This window comes from Salmo salar, chromosome ssa17 (genome assembly GCF_905237065.1).
Source record: "Salmo salar chromosome ssa17, Ssal_v3.1, whole genome shotgun sequence".
NCBI classification, from domain to species: Eukaryota; Metazoa; Chordata; class Actinopteri; order Salmoniformes; family Salmonidae; genus Salmo; species Salmo salar.
In genome coordinates, this window is record NC_059458.1 from 78,405,353 (window position 1) to 78,429,091 (window position 23,739).

Here is a 23,739-nt window from a genome sequence, read left to right on the forward strand (position 1 = left end):
CTTCCCCAGAATGTGTCAAAACTACCTGTTTCCTAGGGATTCCAACCCAAGACCCCATGCTCTGCTGCAAAAACAAGGTGTTAATGAGTGGCCGTGTGTTGGTGTGTGATTTAAAGGAAACTTCGCTCAGTCAGAGAACCCACAACCTCACACCTCTATCGTTTCTGCCTCTGCCTCAACTATATAAATACTTGTCTGTCTTAGCCTCAGCATCAGTCAGACAGACACAGAAGAACAAGACTTGGATAGTGTCAGATACAAGGCGGTCTCGTTAAGTCAACTCAAGTCAAGGCCTTTGACTGAAGTTACCGTACACCGATTGAGGACTATTGAGCTTTGAGGGAACTTCAGCGTGAGGTTGAGAGCCATGGATGTGTTATTAAGGGCAGTGATGTGTTTCTGCTTGATGGGCTGGATGACTTTAGGATGGAGTAATGCCGCTCAGTACACATCAATTAACATGAAGAGCAACATAGACAAACTGAAGGTCCACTATGTAAGTATCATACACATTATTAACTGGGGAAACAGGGGTTTAGACAGACAGACAGACAGACAGACAGACAGACAGACAGACAGACAGACAGACAGACAGACAGACAGACAGACAGACAGACAGACAGACAGACAGACAGACAGACAGACAGACAGACAGACAGACAGACAGACAGACAGACAGACAGACAGACAGACAGATAGATAGATAGATAGATAGATAGATAGATAGATAGATAGATAGATAGATAGATAGATAGATAGATAGATAGATAGATAGATAGATAGATAGATAGATAGATAGATAGATAGATAGATAGATAGATAGATAGATAGATAGATTGGCCTCTACTGACTGTGTTTGCATTAGCAAACTTTAGACTCCTCCTTCCTAATGGGAGACCAACAGTAGGACAGAACAGGGAGATCTCCTTCCTAATGGGAGACCAACAGTAGGACAGAACAGGGAGATCTCCTTCCTAATGGGAGGCCAACAGTAGGACAGAACAGGGAGATCTCCTTCCTAATGGGAGACCAACAGTAGGACAGAACAGGGAGATCTCCTTCCTAATGGGAGACCAACAGTAGGACAGAACAGGGAGATCTCCTTCCTAATGGGAGACCAACAGTAGGACAGAACAGGGAGATCTCCTTCCTAATGGGAGACCAACAGTAGGACAGAACAGGGAGATCTCCTTCCTAATGGGAGACCAACAGTAGGACAGAACAGGGAGATCTCCTTCCTAATGGGAGACCAACAGTAGGACAGAACAGGGAGATCTCCTTCCTAATGGGAGGCCAACAGTAGAACAGAACAGGGAGATCTCCTTCCTAATGGGAGACCAACAGTAGGACAGAACAGGGAGATCTCCTTCCTAATGGGAGACCAACAGTAGGACAGAACAGGGAGATCTCCTTCCTAATGGGAGACCAACAGTAGGACAGAACAGGGAGATCTCCTTCCTAATGGGAGACCAACAGTAGGACAGAACAGGGAGATCTCCTTCCTAATGGGAGGCCAACAGTAGGACAGAACAGGGAGAACATTGGATGTTGATGAGTTAGAGATAAAATGTTTGACTAAAACCAAGAGGAGTTCCACACTTCCTGCCCAAGCAGGAAAGACTTGTCAGTGAGACTGAAATGAATCTGAAAATGATGACATCATCATAACAGTGCATTTCCAGGTAGGCCCATAGACACCAGACCTGGCTCAAACACTTCCATCTGAGGTGAGCTTTAGCTTAGATGTAGTTTAGAGTTTGCACGTTTGGGACTACTCCATTGTTGCCATTGTACCTGACAAACTAAATGATGTATTTTAAGTTATTTGACATATTTAGCCCAGGTCTGACAGACTCTATACTTGTGATTAGGGGTAGAAGAGTCCACTATATGCAATAAACTGCAACAAGTTGAAGGAGAAAAGCAACATCACTGATTGTCATCATGTCTTGCTCTTTCAGAAGATCTCCAAGGACCAGCTGTTCAACGGAAAACCTGTTTTCCCCAAGGACACGTTTGAGGTAAGATATATAGTTACACATTGTTATCCCTTTCAGGCTAATATCACCAATGTGGAACTACTGCTTACCCTCGGGCTAGGCTGGAGACAAAACTACGTTTCAAGATATTAAAAATATTCTCCTCCCTCCCTCCCTCCCTCCCTCCTCCCTCCCTCCCTCCCTCCCTCCCTCCTCCCTCCCTCCCTTCCCCTCCCTCCTCCCTCAGGACAGTGAGCGGAGGGTGTTAATGAGTGTGGTTCTGGACGTGTATCGGAGTATCTTCAGCCAGATGCTGAACCAGACGGTGGACCAGGAAGTGATTGAGAGTCTGAAATATGTCAAGGGGAAAATTCAGGATCTCCAGAAACACTACTTCCTGAAGAGGATACCTGAGCTGAGGACACACCTGCAGAACCTGTGGGCCATCGAGGTGAGCTTCCCTCCATGAAGTAGAACACAGATCTGGTATAGTCGACTTTCACATGGTCATCGCTTAATATGTTAGCAGATGAAGACACATAGCAATGACATGTACTTCTGCATATAAAAAAAAAATAATGAAATTAAGGATATGTGAATTAGAATGAAACATCCCATGGACTATGCAACATTTAAATCAGCAGCATTCTGGATTAATAATCCTTTAGCACTGTGCTACCATCATCATGACTGTAGTATAGTCTACTGTATAGACACCGTCATTATGACTGTAGTATAGTCTACTGTATAGACACCGTCATTATGACTGTAGTATAGTCTACTGTATAGACACCATCATCATGACTGTAGTATAGTCTACTGTATAGACACAATCATCATGACTGTAGTATAGTTTACTGTATAGACACCATCATCATGACTGTAGTATAGTCTACTGTATAGACACCATCATCATGACTGTAGTATAGTCTACTGTATAGACACCATCATTATGACTGTAGTATAGTCTACTGTATAGACACCATCATCATGACTGTAGTATAGTCTACTGTATAGACACCATCATCATGACTGTAGTATAGTCTACTGTATAGACACCATCATTATGACTGTAGTATAGTCTACTGTATAGACACCATCATCATGACTGTAGTATAGTCTACTGTATAGACACCGTCATTATGACTGTAGTATAGTCTACTGTATAGACACCGTCATTATGACTGTAGTATAGTCTACTGTATAGACACCATCATTATGACTGTAGTATAGTCTACTGTATAGACACCATCATTATGACTGTAGTATAGTCTACTGTATAGACACCGTCATTATGACTGTAGTATAGTCTACTGTATAGACACCGTCATTATGACTGTAGTATAGTCTACTGTATAGACACCGTCATTATGACTGTAGTATAGTCTACTGTATAGACACCATCATCATGACTGTAGTATAGTCTACTGTATAGACACCATCATTATGACTGTAGTATAGTCTACTGTATAGACACCGTCATTATGACTGTAGTATAGTCTACTGTATAGACACCGTCATTATGACTGTAGTATAGTCTACTGTATAGACACCATCATCATGACTGTAGTATAGTCTACTGTATAGACACCATCATTATGACTGTAGTATAGTCTACTGTATAGACACCATCATCATGACTGTAGTATAGTCTACTGTATAGACACCATCATCATGACTGTAGTATAGTCTACTGTATAGACACCGTCATTATGACTGTAGTATAGTCTACTGTATAGACACCATCATCATGACTGTAGTATAGTCTACTGTATAGACACCATCATCATGACTGTAGTATAGTCTACTGTATAGACACCGTCATTATGACTGTAGTATAGTCTACTGTATAGACACCGTCATCATGACTGTAGTATAGTCTACTGTATAGACACAATCATCATGACTGTAGTATAGTTTACTGTATAGAAACCATCATTATGACTGTAGTATAGTCTACTGTATAGACACCGTCATTATGACTGTAGTATAGTCTACTGTATAGACACCATCATCATGACTGTAGTATAGTCTACTGTATAGACACCATCATTATGACTGTAGTATAGTCTACTGTATAGACACCGTCATTATGACTGTAGTATAGTCTACTGTATAGACACCATCATCATGACTGTAGTATAGTCTACTGTATAGACACCATCATCATGACTGTAGTATAGTCTACTGTATAGACACCATCATTATGACTGTAGTATAGTCTACTGTATAGACACCATCATCATGACTGTAGTATAGTCTACTGTATAGACACCATCATTATGACTGTAGTATAGTCTACTTTATAGACACCATCATCATGACTGTAGTATAGTCTACTGTATAGACACCATCATCATGACTGTAGTATAGTCTACTGTATAGACACCATCATCATGACTGTAGTATAGTCTACTGTATAGACACCATCATTATGACTGTAGTATAGTCTACTGTATAGACACCATCATCATGACTGTAGTATAGTCTACTGTATAGACACCATCATTATGACTGTAGTATAGTCTACTGTATAGACACCATCATTATGACTGTAGTATAGTCTACTGTATAGACACCATCATCATGACTGTAGTATAGTCTACTGTATAGACACCATCATCATGACTGTAGTATAGTCTACTGTATAGACACCATCATCATGACTGTAGTATAGTCTACTGTATAGACACCATCATCATGACTGTAGTATAGTCTACTGTATAGACACCATCATCATGACTGTAGTATAGTCTACTGTATAGACACCATCATCATGACTGTAGTATAGTCTACTGTATAGACACCATCATTATGACTGTAGTATAGTCTACTGTATAGACACCATCATCATGACTGTAGTATAGTCTACTGTATAGACACCATCATTATGACTGTAGTATAGTCTACTGTATAGACACCATCATCATGACTGTAGTATAGTCTACTGTATAGACACCATCATCATGACTGTAGTATAGTCTACTGTATAGACACCATCATCATGACTGTAGTATAGTTTACTGTATAGACACCATCATTATGACTGTAGTATAGTCTACTGTATAGACACCATCATCATGACTGTAGTATAGTCTACTGTATAGACACCATCATCATGACTGTAGTATAGTCTACTGTATAGACACCATCATCATGACTGTAGTATAGTCTACTGTATAGACACCATCGTCATGACTGTAGTATAGTATACTGTATAGACACCATCATCATGACTGTAGTATAGTCTACTGTATAGACACCGTCATTATGACTGTAGTATAGTCTACTGTATAGACACCATCATCATGACTGTAGTATAGTCTACTGTATAGACACCATCATCATGACTGTAGTATAGTCTACTGTATAGACACCGTCATCATGACTGTAGTATAGTCTACTGTATAGACACCATCATCATGACTGTAGTATAGTCTACTGTATAGACACCATCATCATGACTGTAGTATAGTCTACTGTATAGACACCATCATCATGACTGTAGTATAGTCTACTGTATAGACACCATCATTATGACTGTAGTATAGTCTACTGTATAGACACCATCATTATGACTGTAGTATAGTCTACTGTATAGACACCATCATCATGACTGTAGTATAGTCTACTGTATAGACACCATCATCATGACTGTAGTATAGTCTACTGTATAGACACCATCATTATGACTGTAGTATAGTCTACTGTATAGACACCATCATCATGACTGTAGTATAGTCTACTGTATAGACACAATCATCATGACTGTAGTATAGTCTACTGTATAGACACCATCATTATGACTGTAGTATAGTCTACTGTATAGACACCATCATTATGACTGTAGTATAGTTTACTGTATAGACACCGTCATCATGACTGTAGTATAGTCTACTGTATAGACACCATCATCATGACTGTAGTATAGTCTACTGTATAGACACCATCATCATGACTGTAGTATAGTCTACTGTATAGACACCATCATCATGACTGTAGTATAGTCTACTGTATAGACACCATCATCATGACTGTAGTATAGTCTACTGTATAGACACCATCATCATGACTGTAGTATAGTCTACTGTATAGACACCATCATCATGACTGTAGTATAGTCTACTGTATAGACACCATCATTATGACTGTAGTATAGTCTACTGTATAGACACCATCATTATGACTGTAGTATAGTTTACTGTATAGACACCGTCATCATGACTGTAGTATAGTCTACTGTATAGACACCATCATTATGACTGTAGTATAGTCTACTGTATAGACACCATCATCATGACTGTAGTATAGTCTACTGTATAGACACCATCATCATGACTGTAGTATAGTCTACTGTATAGACACCATCATCATGACTGTAGTATAGTCTACTGTATAGACACCATCATTATGACTGTAGTATAGTCTACTGTATAGACACCATCATCATGACTGTAGTATAGTCTACTGTATAGACACCATCATTATGACTGTAGTATAGTCTACTGTATAGACACCATCATCATGACTGTAGTATAGTCTACTGTATAGACACCATCATCATGACTGTAGTATAGTCTACTGTATAGACACCATCATCATGACTGTAGTATAGTCTACTGTATAGACACCATCATCATGACTGTAGTATAGTCTACTGTATAGACACCATCATCATGACTGTAGTATAGTCTACTGTATAGACACCATCATCATGACTGTAGTATAGTCTACTGTATAGACACCATCATTATGACTGTAGTATAGTCTACTGTATAGACACCATCATCATGACACCTGATGAACTAATTACCTGATTGTTAATGCCTGTATCTTCTGTCTCAGACCAGTAACACCACAGTCCAGGGGAAGGCTCTGTCCGAGTTCATTACCATCTACGAGAAAGCCTCCGAACTGGCCCATAAGAAGGACAACCGCAGGAATAGACGACAAGCCCAGAGGCTCAAATCAAGCATCATGTAGATGACCAATCATGTCTACTGTGAAGGCTAGGTGTAGGGTGAAGTTACACCTGGAAGCTGATCTTGGGTCAGTTTAGCATTTCTCCCTCTAACGGTGAAGGTTAGGATTGTGGGAGGGGGAGCTGATTCTAGATCTGTGTGTACCAAGGGGAAACTTCCCTCCGGAGCCACAGTGGAGATACATATTGAAGCTACATACATCCTTGATACAAAACTCTATTTATTTTGTTAAGATATTTATTCTATTATTAAGTTATTTATCATTGTCAAAAGAGTATTTATTTTTCATGAATCAAAAGAAATCTATTTTGCTAATTCATATTTATTATTTATTAATTAGAAAATGCTTTTCTCTTGGAATATAAAGAGTTATTTCTTGCAGTTGAAGCAAGATCTGTAAGTTCTATGAGTGAATAAACTGACATTAAGAAAACAGTTCTGGTGACTGATATTATCTATCCGCACGCACACACGCACACACACATGAGCACGCACGCACACACGCATGAGCACGCATGAGCATGAGCACGCATGAGCACGCACGCATGAGCACGCATGAGCACGCACGCACACACGCATGAGCACGCATGAGCATGAGCACGCATGAGCACGCACGCATGAGCACGCATGAGCACGCACGCACACACGCATGAGCACGCACGCACACACGCATGAGCACGCATGAGCATGAGCACGCATGAGCACGCACGCATGAGCACGCATGAGCACGCACGCACACACGCATGAGCACGCACGCACGCACGCATGAGCACGCATGAGCACGCATGAGCACGCACGCACACACGCATGAGCACGCATGAGCATGAGCACGCATGAGCACGCACGCATGAGCACGCATGAGCACGCACGCACACACGCGCATGAGCACGCATGAGCACGCACGCACGCGCATGAGCACGCATGAGCACGCACGCATGAGCACGCACGCACACACGCACGCATGAGCACACATGAGCACGCACGCACGCACGCATGAGCACGCATGAGCACGCACGCACGCACATATGAGGACGCACGCACGCACACACACATGAGCACGCACGCACACACGCATGAGCACGCATGAGCATGAGCACGCATGAGCACGCACGCATGAGCACGCATGAGCACGCACGCACACACGCATGAGCACGCACGCACACACGCATGAGCACGCACGCACACACGCATGAGCACGCATGAGCATGAGCACGCATGAGCACGCACGCATGAGCACGCATGAGCACGCACGCACACACGCATGAGCACGCACGCACACACGCATGAGCACGCATGAGCATGAGCACGCATGAGCACGCACGCATGAGCACGCATGAGCACGCACGCACACACGCATGAGCACGCACGCACGCACGCACGCATGAGCACGCATGAGCACGCATGAGCACGCACGCACACACGCATGAGCACGCATGAGCATGAGCACGCATGAGCACGCACGCATGAGCACGCATGAGCACGCACGCACACACGCATGAGCACGCATGAGCACGCACGCACGCATGAGCACGCATGAGCACGCACGCATGAGCACGCACGCACACACGCACGCATGAGCACACATGAGCACGCACGCACGCACGCATGAGCACGCATGAGCACGCACGCACGCACATATGAGGACGCACGCACACACGCATGAGCACGCACGCATGAGCACGCACGCACGCACGCATGAGGACGCACGCACGCACACACACATGAGCACGCACGCACACACGCATGAGCACGCATGAGCACGCACACACACACGCATGAGCACGCACGCACACACGCATGAGCACGCATGCACGCACACATGCATGAACACGCACGCACACACGCATGAGCACGCATGCACCCACACACGTATGAACACGCACGCACACACGCACACAGCGCATGAGCACGCACACACACACGCGCATGAGCACGCACGCACACACGCATGAGCACGCACGCACACACGCAGACACGCATGAGCACACACGCACACACGCATGAGCACGCACGCAAGCACACACGCACGAGCACGCACGCACACACGCATGAGCACGCACGCACGCACACACGCATGAGCACGCATGAGCACGCACGCACGCATGAGCACGCATGAGCACGCACGCATGAGCACGCACGCATGAGCACGCACGCACACACGCACGCATGAGCACGCACGCACTTACGCATGAGCACGCACGCACACATGCACACGCACGCATGAGCACACATGAGCACGCACGCACGCACGCACGCATGAGCACGCATGAGCACGCACGCACGCACATATGAGGACGCACGCGCGCACACACACATGAGCACGCACGCACACACGCATGAGCACGCACGCATGAGCACGCACGCACGCATGAGGACGCACGCACACATGAGCACGCACGCACACACGCATGAGCACGCATGAGCACGCACGCACGCACACACGCATGAGCACGCATGCACGCACACATGCATGAACACGCACGCACACACGCACACACGCATGAGCACGCACGCACACACGCATGAGCACGCATGCACCCACACACGTATGAACACGCACGCACACACGCACACACGCATGAGCACGCACGCATGAGCACGCACGTACACACGCATGAGCACGCACGCACACACGCACACACGCATGAGCATGCACGCACACACGCATGAGCACGCACGCAAGCACACACGCACGAGCACGCACGCACGCACACACGCATGAGCACGCACACACACACACACGCACACACGCATGAGCACGCACGTACACACGCATGAGCACGCACGCACACACGCACACACGCATGAGCACACACGCACACACGCATGAGCACGCACGCAAGCACACACGCACGAGCACGCACGCACACACGCATGAGTACGCACGCACACACGCATGAGCACGCACGCACGCATGAGCACGCACGCACACACGCATGAGCACGCACACACACACACGCATGAGCACGCACGCACGCACACACACACACACACACACACACAAATCTATGTATGGTGCTGTATGGAAATATCACACATTGGCGAACTGACTTTTATAATTGTTCTTGTATTGAAACCAAAACCCTCTCCTGCATGGGGCCCACACAACGGCTGTGGTCCAAATGGCATTCTATTCCCTATATAGTGCACTACTTTTGACCAGAGCCCTATGGGTCAAGCGTAGTGCTCTATATATGTAATGTGGTACCATTGGGTATCATGTCTGTGTGAGTTAAGTGGGTAAAAAACAGATGATTGAGTCAATGTAAAGAAATGTGTGAGAGATATGTTTACTGTTCATTTTAATTGTTTATTTCTCTTTTGTTTATTATCTACTTCACTTGCTTTGGAAATGTTTACATGTTTCCCATGCCAATAAAGACCTTAAATTGAAATTGAATTGAGAGAGAGAGAGAGAGAGAGAGAGAGAGAGAGAGAGAGAGAGAGAGAGACAGAGAGAGACAGAGAGAGACAGAGAGAGACAGAGAGAGACAGAGAGAGAGAGACAGAGAGAGAGAGAGAGAGACAGAGAGAGAGAGACAGAGAGAGAGAGACAGAGAGAGAGAGAGAGAGACAGAGAGAGAGAGACAGAGAGAGAGAGACAGAGAGAGAGAGACAGAGAGAGAGAGAGAGAGAGAGAGAGAGAGAGAGAGAGAGAGAGAGAGATAGAGAGAGAGAGAGAATAAATGTGTGCTTGTGTGTCTCATAGTTTTTAAAAAGTCCATTGTTGTCTGAATGCCGTCTTCCAAGTGTGGACACTCCACTGGTCAGGTCAAGATGATGACGTCTCTCTAAATGTATGTTGTGACTTCTGTTTAGACCAATGATGCTGTTGTCCAGAGGAAGGCTGTGAACGAGTTCAAAGTGGTCTACCAGAGAGCTTCCCAGCTGGGGACCTGTCTCCATCCGAGAGCCGAGATTGAAACACAGAGCTGATACCAGACAGAACCACCAACTGACTGATTGAAGACAGAGGAGACTACAGACTGTAATACATTAGGAAAGTGTGATGTCATTTCACTGCCGGTATCCACTTCAAGCGCAAAACCTGCAGAAATAAAAACGCAACTGAACACTTTCATAAAAAGCATCATATATTACCTGAAATGGGCGTGTTTTCATGAATTGAATGATATCATCTTTAAGTGCAGTCAAAAACAGGAAAAGTGGATACCTGAAGAAAGGTGGAAACAGTCACTTTCCCAACGTTTACTTAACAACTGCCTCCCAGCTTCCTCACCTACTGGTCACCATGCTTGTTCACGGTGCTATTTATTTAACTTAAACATCATTTAACATATTTATTGTATATTTAAGTGCAATGTAATTTAATTATGTAATTATTTGTAGTAGTGAATATTAATCAACTTTGTATGAAGGGAATTTCCATTGGTCCTATGTAACGCCCTGGCCATAGAGAGGGGTTTTTGTTCTTTATTTTGGTTAGGCCAGGGTGTTACATTGGGTGGGTGTTCTATGTTCATTTTTCTATGTTTTTGTATTTCTTTGTTTTGGGCCGTGTGTGGCTCCTAATCAGGCACAGCTGTAGTTCGTTGTTGCTGATTGGGTGTCACACAATAGTAGCCTGTTTTTCCTTTGGGTTTTGTGGGTGATTGTTTTCTGTGTAGAGTTAATCCTGACAGGACTGTTTTGCTGTCGTCTTTTGTTTATTTTTGTAGTGTTCTCTTTTTCAATTAAAATTCTAAGGATGAACACATCCTCCGCTGCACCTTGGTCTAATTCTGACGACGGCCGTTACATCCTATAACAGTGGTAATGTAGTACTATTTGATTTGATATCATAGTTCACAATCAATGGATCATATGTACTGTATTTATATCCTGGAAATAAAATCACCCTGAAAATATATCCTGTTACATGTCTTGAGTCTGGTTTTTATTATGGATTCTATGTTACTGAAGTGCTGTTCTTTCTTAGTAGACCTACAGTTTTTCTTACAGTGAGTGATATTTGAGTATTGGGTTCATTTCGTAGTTTTATTTCCCTGATGTGAATTGATTTGTGCTCAGTCACATTATTTCCGATTGCAGTTCCGGAACTGTAAAGACGTGAAATCATTCATTCGGTGTTGTCCCGGGGTTCTGGAACTATGACGGTGAGATCATTCATTCGGTGTTGTTCTGGAACTATGACGGTGAGATCATTCATTCGGTGTTGTCCCGGGGTTCTGGAACTATGACGGTGAGATCATTCATTCGGTGTTGTCCCGGGGTTCTGGAATTGTAAAGGTGAGGTCATTCATTCGGTGGTGTCGCAGGATGAGTGTGTTGTAGGAACCTTTATTTCAGATCCAACCATTCCGTTTTGTCACCTGATGTGTTATGGGGTTGCGCGGCCGACCTACGCTGAAACCCCAACCTGTCACCCTTTCTGAGGTGACAGAGTGACACCCTCAACCCTAACCATTTCTCTCTCATGGAAACTGACAAGCGTCTATGCACTAGCAACTAGCAGCTAGCCTGAATAAGCAAAAGTGGTTCATGAAAATAAACAATTTTCAATAGATAGTTGAATCAAACCACATTCTTTCAACATCAATATTTGTCTGAATGTGATGCCGCTGTCCCCCCTTTGAAAAAGCCTGGGTGTCAATTAAAGTAGCATCAGCATCTATCTGTACTAGCATTAGCAAGCAGCAACTAGCATCTAGCAACACAGAAGTCTTCTAAGAAATGCTTTATGACAGTGTTACTCCTAAGTGACATGAGCGCCCAAGCCCCTTCCTGTTTCACACCACATGGGGCCCGTCTCTTCTGAGTGCTGATAAAGGATGCGTCTCAAATTACACCCCATTCCCTATATAGTGCACTACCTGGTCAAAAGTAGTGCACAAATTGGGAATAGGGTGCCATTTTAGGAAGCTAGCACACTGACTGGGGTGAGAGAGAGAGAGAGAGACAGTGAGAGAGAGAGAGAGACAGAGAGAGAGAGAGACAGAGAGTTAGAGAGAGAAACAGAGAGTTAGAGAGAGAAACAGAGAGTTAGAGAGAGAGAGAGAAACAGAGAGTTAGAGAGAGAGAGAGGGAGAGAGAGAGAGAAACAGAGAGTTAGAGAGAGGAAGAGAGAGACAGAGAGAGAAAGAGAGAGCGAGAGAGAGAGACAGTGAGACAGAGAGAGAGACAGCGAGAGAGAGAGAGGCATTCTCCACTGCTCTGCTATCTGTGCCTTTGTAATGCCAGCAGACACAATGAATGCACTTTGGCCTAGATAGCAATAAATACCAAGAATAAGTAGCTTTTCTTTCCCATTCACAATAAATAAACAATGCAGTGGTGAAATATGAACTATATGTAAACTATAGTTGATGATAAAATAGATAGGATATAGCTGGTTTACAGTCAATGCAAATCCTGCTCTGAATGAATGACGTTTTCTTGGGAATATTGATTAATTTTCTCTAAATACTGAAACGTCTATGTGCATTTACATCGTACACTATATATACAAAAGTACGTGGACAGCGTTTCAAATGAGTGGATTCGGCTATTTCAGCCACACCAGTTGCTGACAGGTGTATAAAATCTAGCACACGTGATCTCCATTGACAAACATTTGTAGTAGAATGGCCTTACTGAAGAGCTCAGTGACTTTCAACATGGCACCATCATAGGATGTCAACTTTCCAACAAGTCAGTTTGTCAAATTACTGCCCTGCTAGAGCTGCCCTGGTCAACTGGAAGTACTGTTATAGTGAAGTGGAAACGTCTAGGAGCAACAACGGCTAAGCCGCAAAGTGGTAGGCCACGCAAGCCCACAGAACAGGACCACCGAGTGCTGAGATGCAACACTCACCGAGTTCCAAACTGCTTCTGGGAGCAACGTCAGCACAATAACTGTTTGTCGGGAGCTTCATGAAATGGGTTTCCATGGCCAAGCAGCCACACACAAGCATAAGATCACCATGCGCAATGCCAAGCGTCAGCTGGAGTGGTGTAAAGCTCGCCAGCAGTGGAAACACGTTCTCTGGAGTGATGAATCATGCTTCACCATCTGGCAGTCCGACGGACGAATTTGAGTTTTGCGGATGCCAGGAGAACGCTACCTGTCTGAATGCATAGTGCCAACTGTAAAGTTTGATGGAGGAGGGATAATGGTCTGGGCCTGTTTTTCATGGTTCGGGCTAGGCCCCTTGTGAAGGGAAATCTTAACGCTACAGCATACAATGACATTCTAGACGATTCTGTGCTTCCAACTTTGTTTGGGGAAGTTCCTGTTTCAGCAAGACAATGCTTCCGTGCACAAAGCGAGCTCCATACAGAAATGGTTTTGTGTGGAGATTGGTGTGAAAGAACTCGACTGGCCTGCACAGAGCCCTGACATCAACCCCCTCGAACACCTTTGGGATGAATTGGAATGCCGACTGCGAGCCAGGCCTAACCTCCCCAACATCAGGGCTCGACCTCACTAATGCCCTTGTGGCTGAATGGAAGCAAGTCCCCGCAGCAATGTTCCAACATCTAGTGGAAAGCCTTCCCAGAAGAGTTATAGCAGCAAGGGGGGGACCAACTCCATATTAATGCCCATGATTTTAGAATGAGATGTGGGACGAGCAGGTGTCCACATCCTGTTGGTCATGTAGTCTATATGTATTGATATTATGACTATGTCTTCAACTTTCAGCTGTCTATAAAACCTATTCATTCACTGACGAAAGAGACATACACTGTATTCTTACAGAAACGAGGGATATATCCCAAATGGCACCCTATGGGCCCTGGTCTAAAGTAGTGCACTACCCCTATGGGCCCTGGTCTAAAGTAGTGCACTACCCTATGGGTCCTGGTCTAAAGTAGTTCACTACCCTATTCACCCTGGTCTAAAGTAGTGCACTACCCTATGGTCCCTGGTCTAAAGTAGTGCACTACCCCTATGGGCCCTGGTCTAAAGTAGTGCACTACCCTATGGGCCCTGGTCTAAAGTAGTGCACTACCCTATGGTCCCTGGTCTAAAGTCGTTCACTACCCTATTCACCCTGGTCTAAAGTAGTGCACTACCCCTATGGACCCTGGTCTAAAGTAGTGCACTACCCCTATGGACCCTGGTCTAAAGTAGTGCACTACCCCTATGGGCCCTGGTCTAAAGTAGTACACTACTCCTATGGGCCCTGATCTAAAGTAGTACACTACTCCTATGGGCCCTGATCTAAAGTAGTGCACTACCCTATGGTCCCTGGTCTAAAGTAGTGCACTACCCCCATGGGCCCTGGTCTAAAGTAGTTCACTACCCTATTCACCCTGGTCTAAAGTAGTGCACTACCCTATGGTCCCTGGTCTAAAGTAGTGCACTACCCCTATGGGCCCTGGTCTAAAGTAGTGCACTACCCTATGGGCCCTGGTCTAAAGTAATGCACTACCCTATGGTCCCTGGTCTAAAGTAGTGCACTACCCTATGGGCCCTGGTCTAAAGTAGTGCACTACCCCTATGGGCCCTGGTCTAAAGTAGTGCACTACCCTATGGGCCCTGGTCTAAAGTAGTTCACTACCCTATTCACCCTGGTCTAAAGTAGTGCACTACCCCTATGGGCCCTGGTCTAAAGTAGTACACTACTCCTATGGGCCCTGATCTAAAGTAGTACACTACTCCAATGGGCCCTGATCTAAAGTAGTGCACCACCCCTATGGGCCCTGGTCTAAAGTAGTGCACTACCCCTATGGGCCCTGATCTAAAGTAGTGCACCTCATAGGGAATAGGGTGCCATTTGAGAGGCAGACCTACAATGATGAATGAGAAGTACACCTACAGAGACCAACAGAAGGTATATATCAGTAATGACAGTATCTAATAAGAGCAAGATGGCATTGATGTTAGTTTCACTATTACATCAAACCATGCATCATTTACTACAAAGCCAGTCAGAGGAAACACCACAGTTTCATTAGTTGATCAGCTACAACCACTAATCACCAACCGCCAATCATGGCTCTGGTCAAAAGTAGCGTACTATGTAGGGGAATAGTGTGCCGTTTGGGACGCACACAAGCTCTTCACCTGTTCATGACTTCAACCCAAGATGACTTCAACCCAGACATCCCCCTCCCCACATACCTTCTCCTGATTTTCCTCCTCTTCCCCCTCATCATACCCACATCACCAAAGAACTTCCCCAGAATGTGTCAAAACTACCTGTTTCCTAGGGATTCCAACCCAAGACCCCATGCTCTGCTGCAAAAACAAGGTGTTAATGAGTGGCCGTGTGTTGGTGTGTGATTTAAAGGAAACTTCGCTCAGTCAGAGAACCCACAACCTCACACCTCTATCGTTTCTGCCTCTGCCTCAACTATATAAATACTTGTCTGTCTTAGCCTCAGCATCAGTCAGACAGACACAGAAGAACAAGACTTGGATAGTGTCAGATACAAGGCGGTCTCGTTAAGTCAACTCAAGTCAAGGCCTTTGACTGAAGTTACCGTACACCGATTGAGGACTATTGAGCTTTGAGGGAACTTCAGCGTGAGGTTGAGAGCCATGGATGTGTTATTAAGGGCAGTGATGTGTTTCTGCTTGATGGGCTGGATGACTTTAGGATGGAGTAATGCCGCTCAGTACACATCAATTAACATGAAGAGCAACATAGACAAACTGAAGGTCCACTATGTAAGTATCATACACATTATTAACTGGGGAAACAGGGGTTTAGACAGACAGACAGACAGACAGACAGACAGACAGACAGACAGACAGACAGACAGACAGACAGACAGACAGACAGACAGACAGACAGACAGACGAGACAGACAGACAGACAGACAGACAGACAGACAGACAGACAGACAGACAGACAGACAGACAGACAGACAGACAGACAGACAGACAGACAGACAGACAGACAGACAGACAGATAGATAGATAGATAGATAGATAGATAGATAGATAGATAGATAGATAGATAGATAGATAGATAGATAGATAGATAGATAGATAGATAGATAGATAGATAGATAGATTGGCCTCTACTGACTGTGTTTGCATTAGCAAACTTTAGACTCCTCCTTCCTAATGGGGAGACCAACAGTAGGACAGAACAGTGAGATCTCCTTCCTAATGGGAGACCAACAGTAGGACAGAACAGGGAGATCTCCTTCCTAATGGGAGGCCAACAGTAGGACAGAACAGGGAGATCTCCTTCCTAATGGGAGACCAACAGTAGGACAGAACAGGGAGATCTCCTTCCTAATGGGAGACCAACAGTAGGACAGAACAGGGAGATCTCCTTCCTAATGGGAGACCAACAGTAGGACAGAACAGGGAGATCTCCTTCCTAATGGGAGACCAACAGTAGGACAGAACAGGGAGATCTCCTTCCTAATGGGAGACCAACAGTAGGACAGAACAGGGAGATCTCCTTCCTAATGGGAGACCAACAGTAGGACAGAACAGGGAGATCTCCTTCCTAATGGGAGGCCAACAGTAGGACAGAACAGGGAGATCTCCTTCCTAATGGGAGACCAACAGTAGGACAGAACAGGGAGATCTCCTTCCTAATGGGAGACCAACAGTAGGACAGAACAGGGAGATCTCCTTCCTAATGGGAGACCAACAGTAGGACAGAACAGGGAGATCTCCTTCCTAATGGGAGACCAACAGTAGGACAGAACAGGGAGAACATTGGATGTTGATGAGTTAGAGATAAAATGTTTGACTAAAACCAAGAGGAGTTCCACACTTCCTGCCCAAGCAGGAAAGACTTGTCAGTGAGACTGAAATGAATCTGAAAATGATGACATCATCATAACAGTGCATTTCCAGGTAGGCCCATAGACACCAGACCTGGCTCAAACACTTCCATCTGAGGTGAGCTTTAGCTTAGATGTAGTTTAGAGTTTGCACGTTTGGGACTACTCCATTGTTGCCATTGTACCTGACAAACTAAATGATGTATTTTAAGTTATTTGACATATTTAGCCCAGGTCTGACAGACTCTATACTTGTGATTAGGGGTAGAAGAGTCCACTATATGCAATAAACTGCAACAAGTTGAAGGAGAAAAGCAACATCACTGATTGTCATCATGTCTTGCTCTTTCAGAAGATCTCCAAGGACCAGCTGTTCAACGGAAAACCTGTTTTCCCCAAGGACACGTTTGAGGTAAGATATATAGTTACACATTGTTATCCCTTTCAGGCTAATATCACCAATGTGGAACTACTGCTTACCCTCGGGCTAGGCTGGAGACAAAACTACGTTTCAAGATATTAAAAATATTCTCCTCCCTCCCTCCCTCCCTCCCTCCCTCCCTCCCTCCTCCTCCTCCCTCCCTCCCTCAGGACAGTGAGCGGAGGGTGTTAATGAGTGTGGTTCTGGACGTGTATCGGAGTATCTTCAGCCAGATGCTGAACCAGACGGTGGACCAGGAAGTGATTGAGAGTCTGAAATATGTCAAGGGGAAAATTCAGGATCTCCAGAAACACTACTTCCTGAAGAGGATACCTGAGCTGAGGACACACCTGCAGAACCTGTGGGCCATCGAGGTGAGCTTCCCTCCATGAAGTAGAACACAGATCTGGTATAGTCGACTTTCACATGGTCATCGCTTAATATGTTAGCAGATGAAGACACATAGCAATGACATGTACTTCTGCATATAAAAAAAAAATAATGATATTAAGGATATGTGAATTAGAATGAAACATCCCATGGACTATGCAACATTTAAATCAGCAGCATTCTGGATTAATAATCCTTTAGCACTGTGCTACCATCATCATGACTGTAGTATAGTCTACTGTATAGACACCATCATTATGACTGTAGTATAGTCTACTGTATAGACACCATCATCATGACTGTAGTATAGTCTACTGTATAGACACCATCATCATGACTGTAGTATAGTCTACTGTATAGACACCATCATTATGACTGTAGTATAGTCTACTGTATAGACACCATCATCATGACTGTAGTATAGTCTACTGTATAGACACCATCATTATGACTGTAGTATAGTCTACTGTATAGACACCATCATCATGACTGTAGTATAGTCTACTGTATAGACACCATCATCATGACTGTAGTATAGTCTACTGTATAGACACCGTCATTATGACTGTAGTATAGTCTACTGTATAGACACCATCATCATGACTGTAGTATAGTCTACTGTATAGACACCATCATTATGACTGTAGTATAGTCTACTGTATAGACACCATCATTATGACTGTAGTATAGTCTACTGTATAGACACCGTCATTATGACTGTAGTATAGTCTACTGTATAGACACCATCATCATGACTGTAGTATAGTCTACTGTATAGACACCATCATTATGACTGTAGTATAGTCTACTGTATAGACACCATCATCATGACTGTAGTATAGTCTACTGTATAGACACCATCATCATGACTGTAGTATAGTCTACTGTATAGACACCATCATCATGACTGTAGTATAGTCTACTGTATAGACACCATCATTATGACTGTAGTATAGTCTACTGTATAGACACCATCATTATGACTGTAGTATAGTCTACTGTATAGACACCATCATTATGACTGTAGTATAGTCTACTGTATAGACACCATCATTATGACTGTAGTATAGTCTACTGTATAGACACCATCATCATGACTGTAGTATAGTCTACTGTATAGACACCGTCATCATGACTGTAGTATAGTCTACTGTATAGACACCATCATCATGACTGTAGTATAGTCTACTGTATAGACACCATCATCATGACTGTAGTATAGTCTACTGTATAGACACCATCATCATGACTGTAGTATAGTCTACTGTATAGACACCATCATCATGACTGTAGTATAGTCTACTGTATAGACACCGTCATTATGACTGTAGTATAGTCTACTGTATAGACACCATCATCATGACTGTAGTATAGTCTACTGTATAGACACCATCATCATGACTGTAGTATAGTCTACTGTATAGACACCATCATCATGACTGTAGTATAGTCTACTGTATAGACACCATCATCATGACTGTAGTATAGTCTACTGTATAGACACCATCATTATGACTGTAGTATAGTCTACTGTATAGACACCGTCATTATGACTGTAGTATAGTCTACTGTATAGACACCATCATCATGACTGTAGTATAGTCTACTGTATAGACACCATCATCATGACTGTAGTATAGTCTACTGTATAGACACCATCATCATGACTGTAGTATAGTCTACTGTATAGACACCATCATCATGACTGTAGTATAGTCTACTGTATAGACACCGTCATCATGACTGTAGTATAGTCTACTGTATAGACACCATCATCATGACTGTAGTATAGTCTACTGTATAGACACCATCATCATGACTGTAGTATAGTCTACTGTATAGACACCATCATTATGACTGTAGTATAGTCTACTGTATAGACACCATCATCATGACTGTAGTATAGTCTACTGTATAGACACCATCATCATGACTGTAGTATAGTCTACTGTATAGACACCATCATTATGACTGTAGTATAGTCTACTGTATAGACACCATCATCATGACTGTAGTATAGTCTACTGTATAGACACCATCATTATGACTGTAGTATAGTCTACTGTATAGACACCATCATCATGACTGTAGTATAGTCTACTGTATAGACACCATCATCATGACTGTAGTATAGTCTACTGTATAGACACCATCATCATGACTGTAGTATAGTCTACTGTATAGACACCATCATCATGACTGTAGTATAGTCTACTGTATAGACACCATCATTATGACTGTAGTATAGTCTACTGTATAGACACCATCATTATGACTGTAGTATAGTCTACTGTATAGACACCATCATTATGACTGTAGTATAGTCTACTGTATAGACACCGTCATCATGACTGTAGTATAGTCTACTGTATAGACACCATCATCATGACTGTAGTATAGTCTACTGTATAGACACCATCATTATGACTGTAGTATAGTCTACTGTATAGACACCATCATTATGACTGTAGTATAGTCTACTGTATAGACACCATCATCATGACTGTAGTATAGTCTACTGTATAGACACCATCATCATGACTGTAGTATAGTCTACTGTATAGACACCATCATCATGACTGTAGTATAGTCTACTGTATAGACACCGTCATCATGACTGTAGTATAGTCTACTGTATAGACACCATCATCATGACTGTAGTATAGTCTACTGTATAGACACCATCATCATGACTGTAGTATAGTCTACTGTATAGACACCATCATTATGACTGTAGTATAGTCTACTGTATAGACACCATCATCATGACTGTAGTATAGTCTACTGTATAGACACCATCATCATGACTGTAGTATAGTCTACTGTATAGACACCATCATTATGACTGTAGTATAGTCTACTGTATAGACACCATCATCATGACTGTAGTATAGTCTACTGTATAGACACCATCATTATGACTGTAGTATAGTCTACTGTATAGACACCATCATCATGACTGTAGTATAGTCTACTGTATAGACACCATCATCATGACTGTAGTATAGTCTACTGTATAGACACCATCATCATGACTGTAGTATAGTCTACTGTATAGACACCATCATCATGACTGTAGTATAGTCTACTGTATAGACACCATCATTATGACTGTAGTATAGTCTACTGTATAGACACCATCATTATGACTGTAGTATAGTCTACTGTATAGACACCATCATTATGACTGTAGTATAGTCTACTGTATAGACACCGTCATCATGACTGTAGTATAGTCTACTGTATAGACACCATCATCATGACTGTAGTATAGTCTACTGTATAGACACCATCATTATGACTGTAGTATAGTCTACTGTATAGACACCATCATTATGACTGTAGTATAGTCTACTGTATAGACACCATCATCATGACTGTAGTATAGTCTACTGTATAGACACCATCATCATGACTGTAGTATAGTCTACTGTATAGACACCATCATTATGACTGTAGTATAGTCTACTGTATAGACACCGTCATCATGACACCTGATGAACTAATTACCTGATCGTTAATGCCTGTATCTTCTGTCTCAGACCAGTAACACCACAGTCCAGGGGAAGGCTCTGTCCGAGTTCATTACCATCTACGAGAAAGCCTCCAAACTGGCCCTTAAGATCCATCTAAAGAAGGACAACCGCAGGAAGAGACGGCAAGCCCAGAGGCTCAAATCACACATCATGTAGATGACCAACCGTGTCTAGTGTGAAGGCTAGGTGTAGGGTGAAGTTACACCTGGAAGCTGATCTTGGGTCAGTTTAGCATTTCTCCCTCTAACGGTGAAGGTTAGGATTGTGGGAGGGGGAGCTGATTCTAGATCTGTGTGTACCAAGGGGAAACTTCCCTCCGGAGCCACAGTGGAGATACATATTGAAGTTACATATTTCCTTGATACAAAATGCCTCAACTGGCCATCTATTTATAAAATGTATTTATTTAATCTATGAAATCATGCACAATACTCAATGGTATATTATCATTGTTAAGAGTATCTATTTTTCTTGAATCAATAAATGTTGTTAATTTATATTTATTATTCATTATCTAGAAAATGTTTTTTTTATAAATAGTTATTTATTGCAGATTATGCAGGATCTGTAAAATCTATGACTGAATAAATGGACACTGAGGAAACAATTCTGATGACTGATATTATCTATCTACACACACACACACACACACACACACACACACACACACACACACACACACACACACACACACACACACACACACACACACACACACACACACACACACACACACACACACACACAAATCTATGTATGGTGCTGTATGGAAATATCACACATTGGCGGACTGACTTTTATAATTGTTCTTGTATTGAAACCAAAACCCTCCCCTGCATGGGGCCCACACAACGGCTGGGGCCCACACAACGGCCGTGTCCCAAATGGGCGGCCCATAGGGTCCTGGCCAAAGGTAGTGCACTCTATAGGGGCTAGGCTGCGATTTGGGATGCCCACAAGATAACACCACAAGCCGTCCGTCCTCAGAAACAGGAATAAACCAAATACACTAACCTAAACACTTGTGTTTATAGGGTTAAGATCAACCCTTACTGTTGAAGTCTGAAGTTTACAGTCATTAGAGTCATTAAAATTTGTTTTCCAACCACTCCACAAATGTCTTGTTAACACACTAAGGTTTGGCAAGTCGGTAAGGACATCTACTTTGTGCATGACACAAGTCATTTTTCAAACAATTGTTTACAGACAGATTATTTAACTTATAACTCACTGTATCACAATTCCAGTGGGTCAGAAGTTTACATACACTAAGTTGACTGTGCCTTTAAACAGCTTGGAAAATTCCAGAAATTATGTCATAGCTTTAGAAGCTTCTGATATGCTAATTGACATCATTTGAGTCAATTGGAGGTGTACCTGTGGATGTATTTCAAGGCCTACCTTCAAACTCAGTGCCTCTTTGCTTGACATCATGGGAAAATCAAAAGAAATCAGACAAGACTTCAGTAAAAAATTGTAGACCAGAAGTCTGGTTCATCCTTGGGAGCAATTTCCAAACGCCTGAAGGTACCGCGTTCATCTGTACAAACAATAGTACACAAGTATAAACACCATGGGACCATGTAGCCATCATACCACTCAAGAAGGAGATGTGTTCTGTCTCCTGGAGATTAACGTACTTTGGTGCGAAAAGTGCAAATCAATCACAGAACAACAGCAAAGGACCTTGTGAAGATGATGGAGGAAACGGGTACAAAAGTATCTATATCCACAGT

The 23,739-nt window shown here is 43.4% G+C and overlaps 2 protein-coding genes across 2 annotated transcripts; both read left to right on the forward strand.

Moving 5' to 3' along the window:
* Window positions 1-225: 225 nt before the first annotated feature.
* Window positions 226-7,383, forward strand: LOC123728108 (interferon gamma 1). Its single transcript, XM_045698694.1, has 4 exons — window positions 226-496; window positions 1,962-2,021; window positions 2,227-2,430; window positions 6,825-7,383. The coding sequence occupies exons 1-4, from the start codon at window positions 368-370 to the stop codon at window positions 6,960-6,962; spliced, it is 531 nt and encodes a 176-aa protein (XP_045554650.1). The 5' UTR covers window positions 226-367; the 3' UTR covers window positions 6,963-7,383.
* An 8,923-nt stretch (window positions 7,384-16,306) lies between these two features.
* Window positions 16,307-22,577, forward strand: LOC123728109 (interferon gamma 1). Its single transcript, XM_045698695.1, has 4 exons — window positions 16,307-16,577; window positions 18,009-18,068; window positions 18,248-18,451; window positions 22,010-22,577. Exons 1-4 carry the CDS (start codon window positions 16,449-16,451, stop codon window positions 22,157-22,159), a joined length of 543 nt encoding a protein of 180 aa, XP_045554651.1. The 5' UTR covers window positions 16,307-16,448; the 3' UTR covers window positions 22,160-22,577.
* Window positions 22,578-23,739: the final 1,162 nt, after the last annotated feature.

Coding starts and splice junctions, on each gene's coding strand:
- LOC123728108 (XM_045698694.1), top strand. CDS start 368: ATGGATGTGTTATTAAGGGCAGTGATGTGTTTCTGCTTGATGGGCTGG. Junction 497..1,961: donor ACAAACTGAAGGTCCACTAT/GTAAGTATCATA, acceptor TTGCTCTTTCAG/AAGATCTCCAAGGACCAGCT. Junction 2,431..6,824: donor AGAACCTGTGGGCCATCGAG/GTGAGCTTCCCT, acceptor CTTCTGTCTCAG/ACCAGTAACACCACAGTCCA.
- LOC123728109 (XM_045698695.1), top strand. CDS start 16,449: ATGGATGTGTTATTAAGGGCAGTGATGTGTTTCTGCTTGATGGGCTGG. Junction 16,578..18,008: donor ACAAACTGAAGGTCCACTAT/GTAAGTATCATA, acceptor TTGCTCTTTCAG/AAGATCTCCAAGGACCAGCT. Junction 18,452..22,009: donor AGAACCTGTGGGCCATCGAG/GTGAGCTTCCCT, acceptor CTTCTGTCTCAG/ACCAGTAACACCACAGTCCA.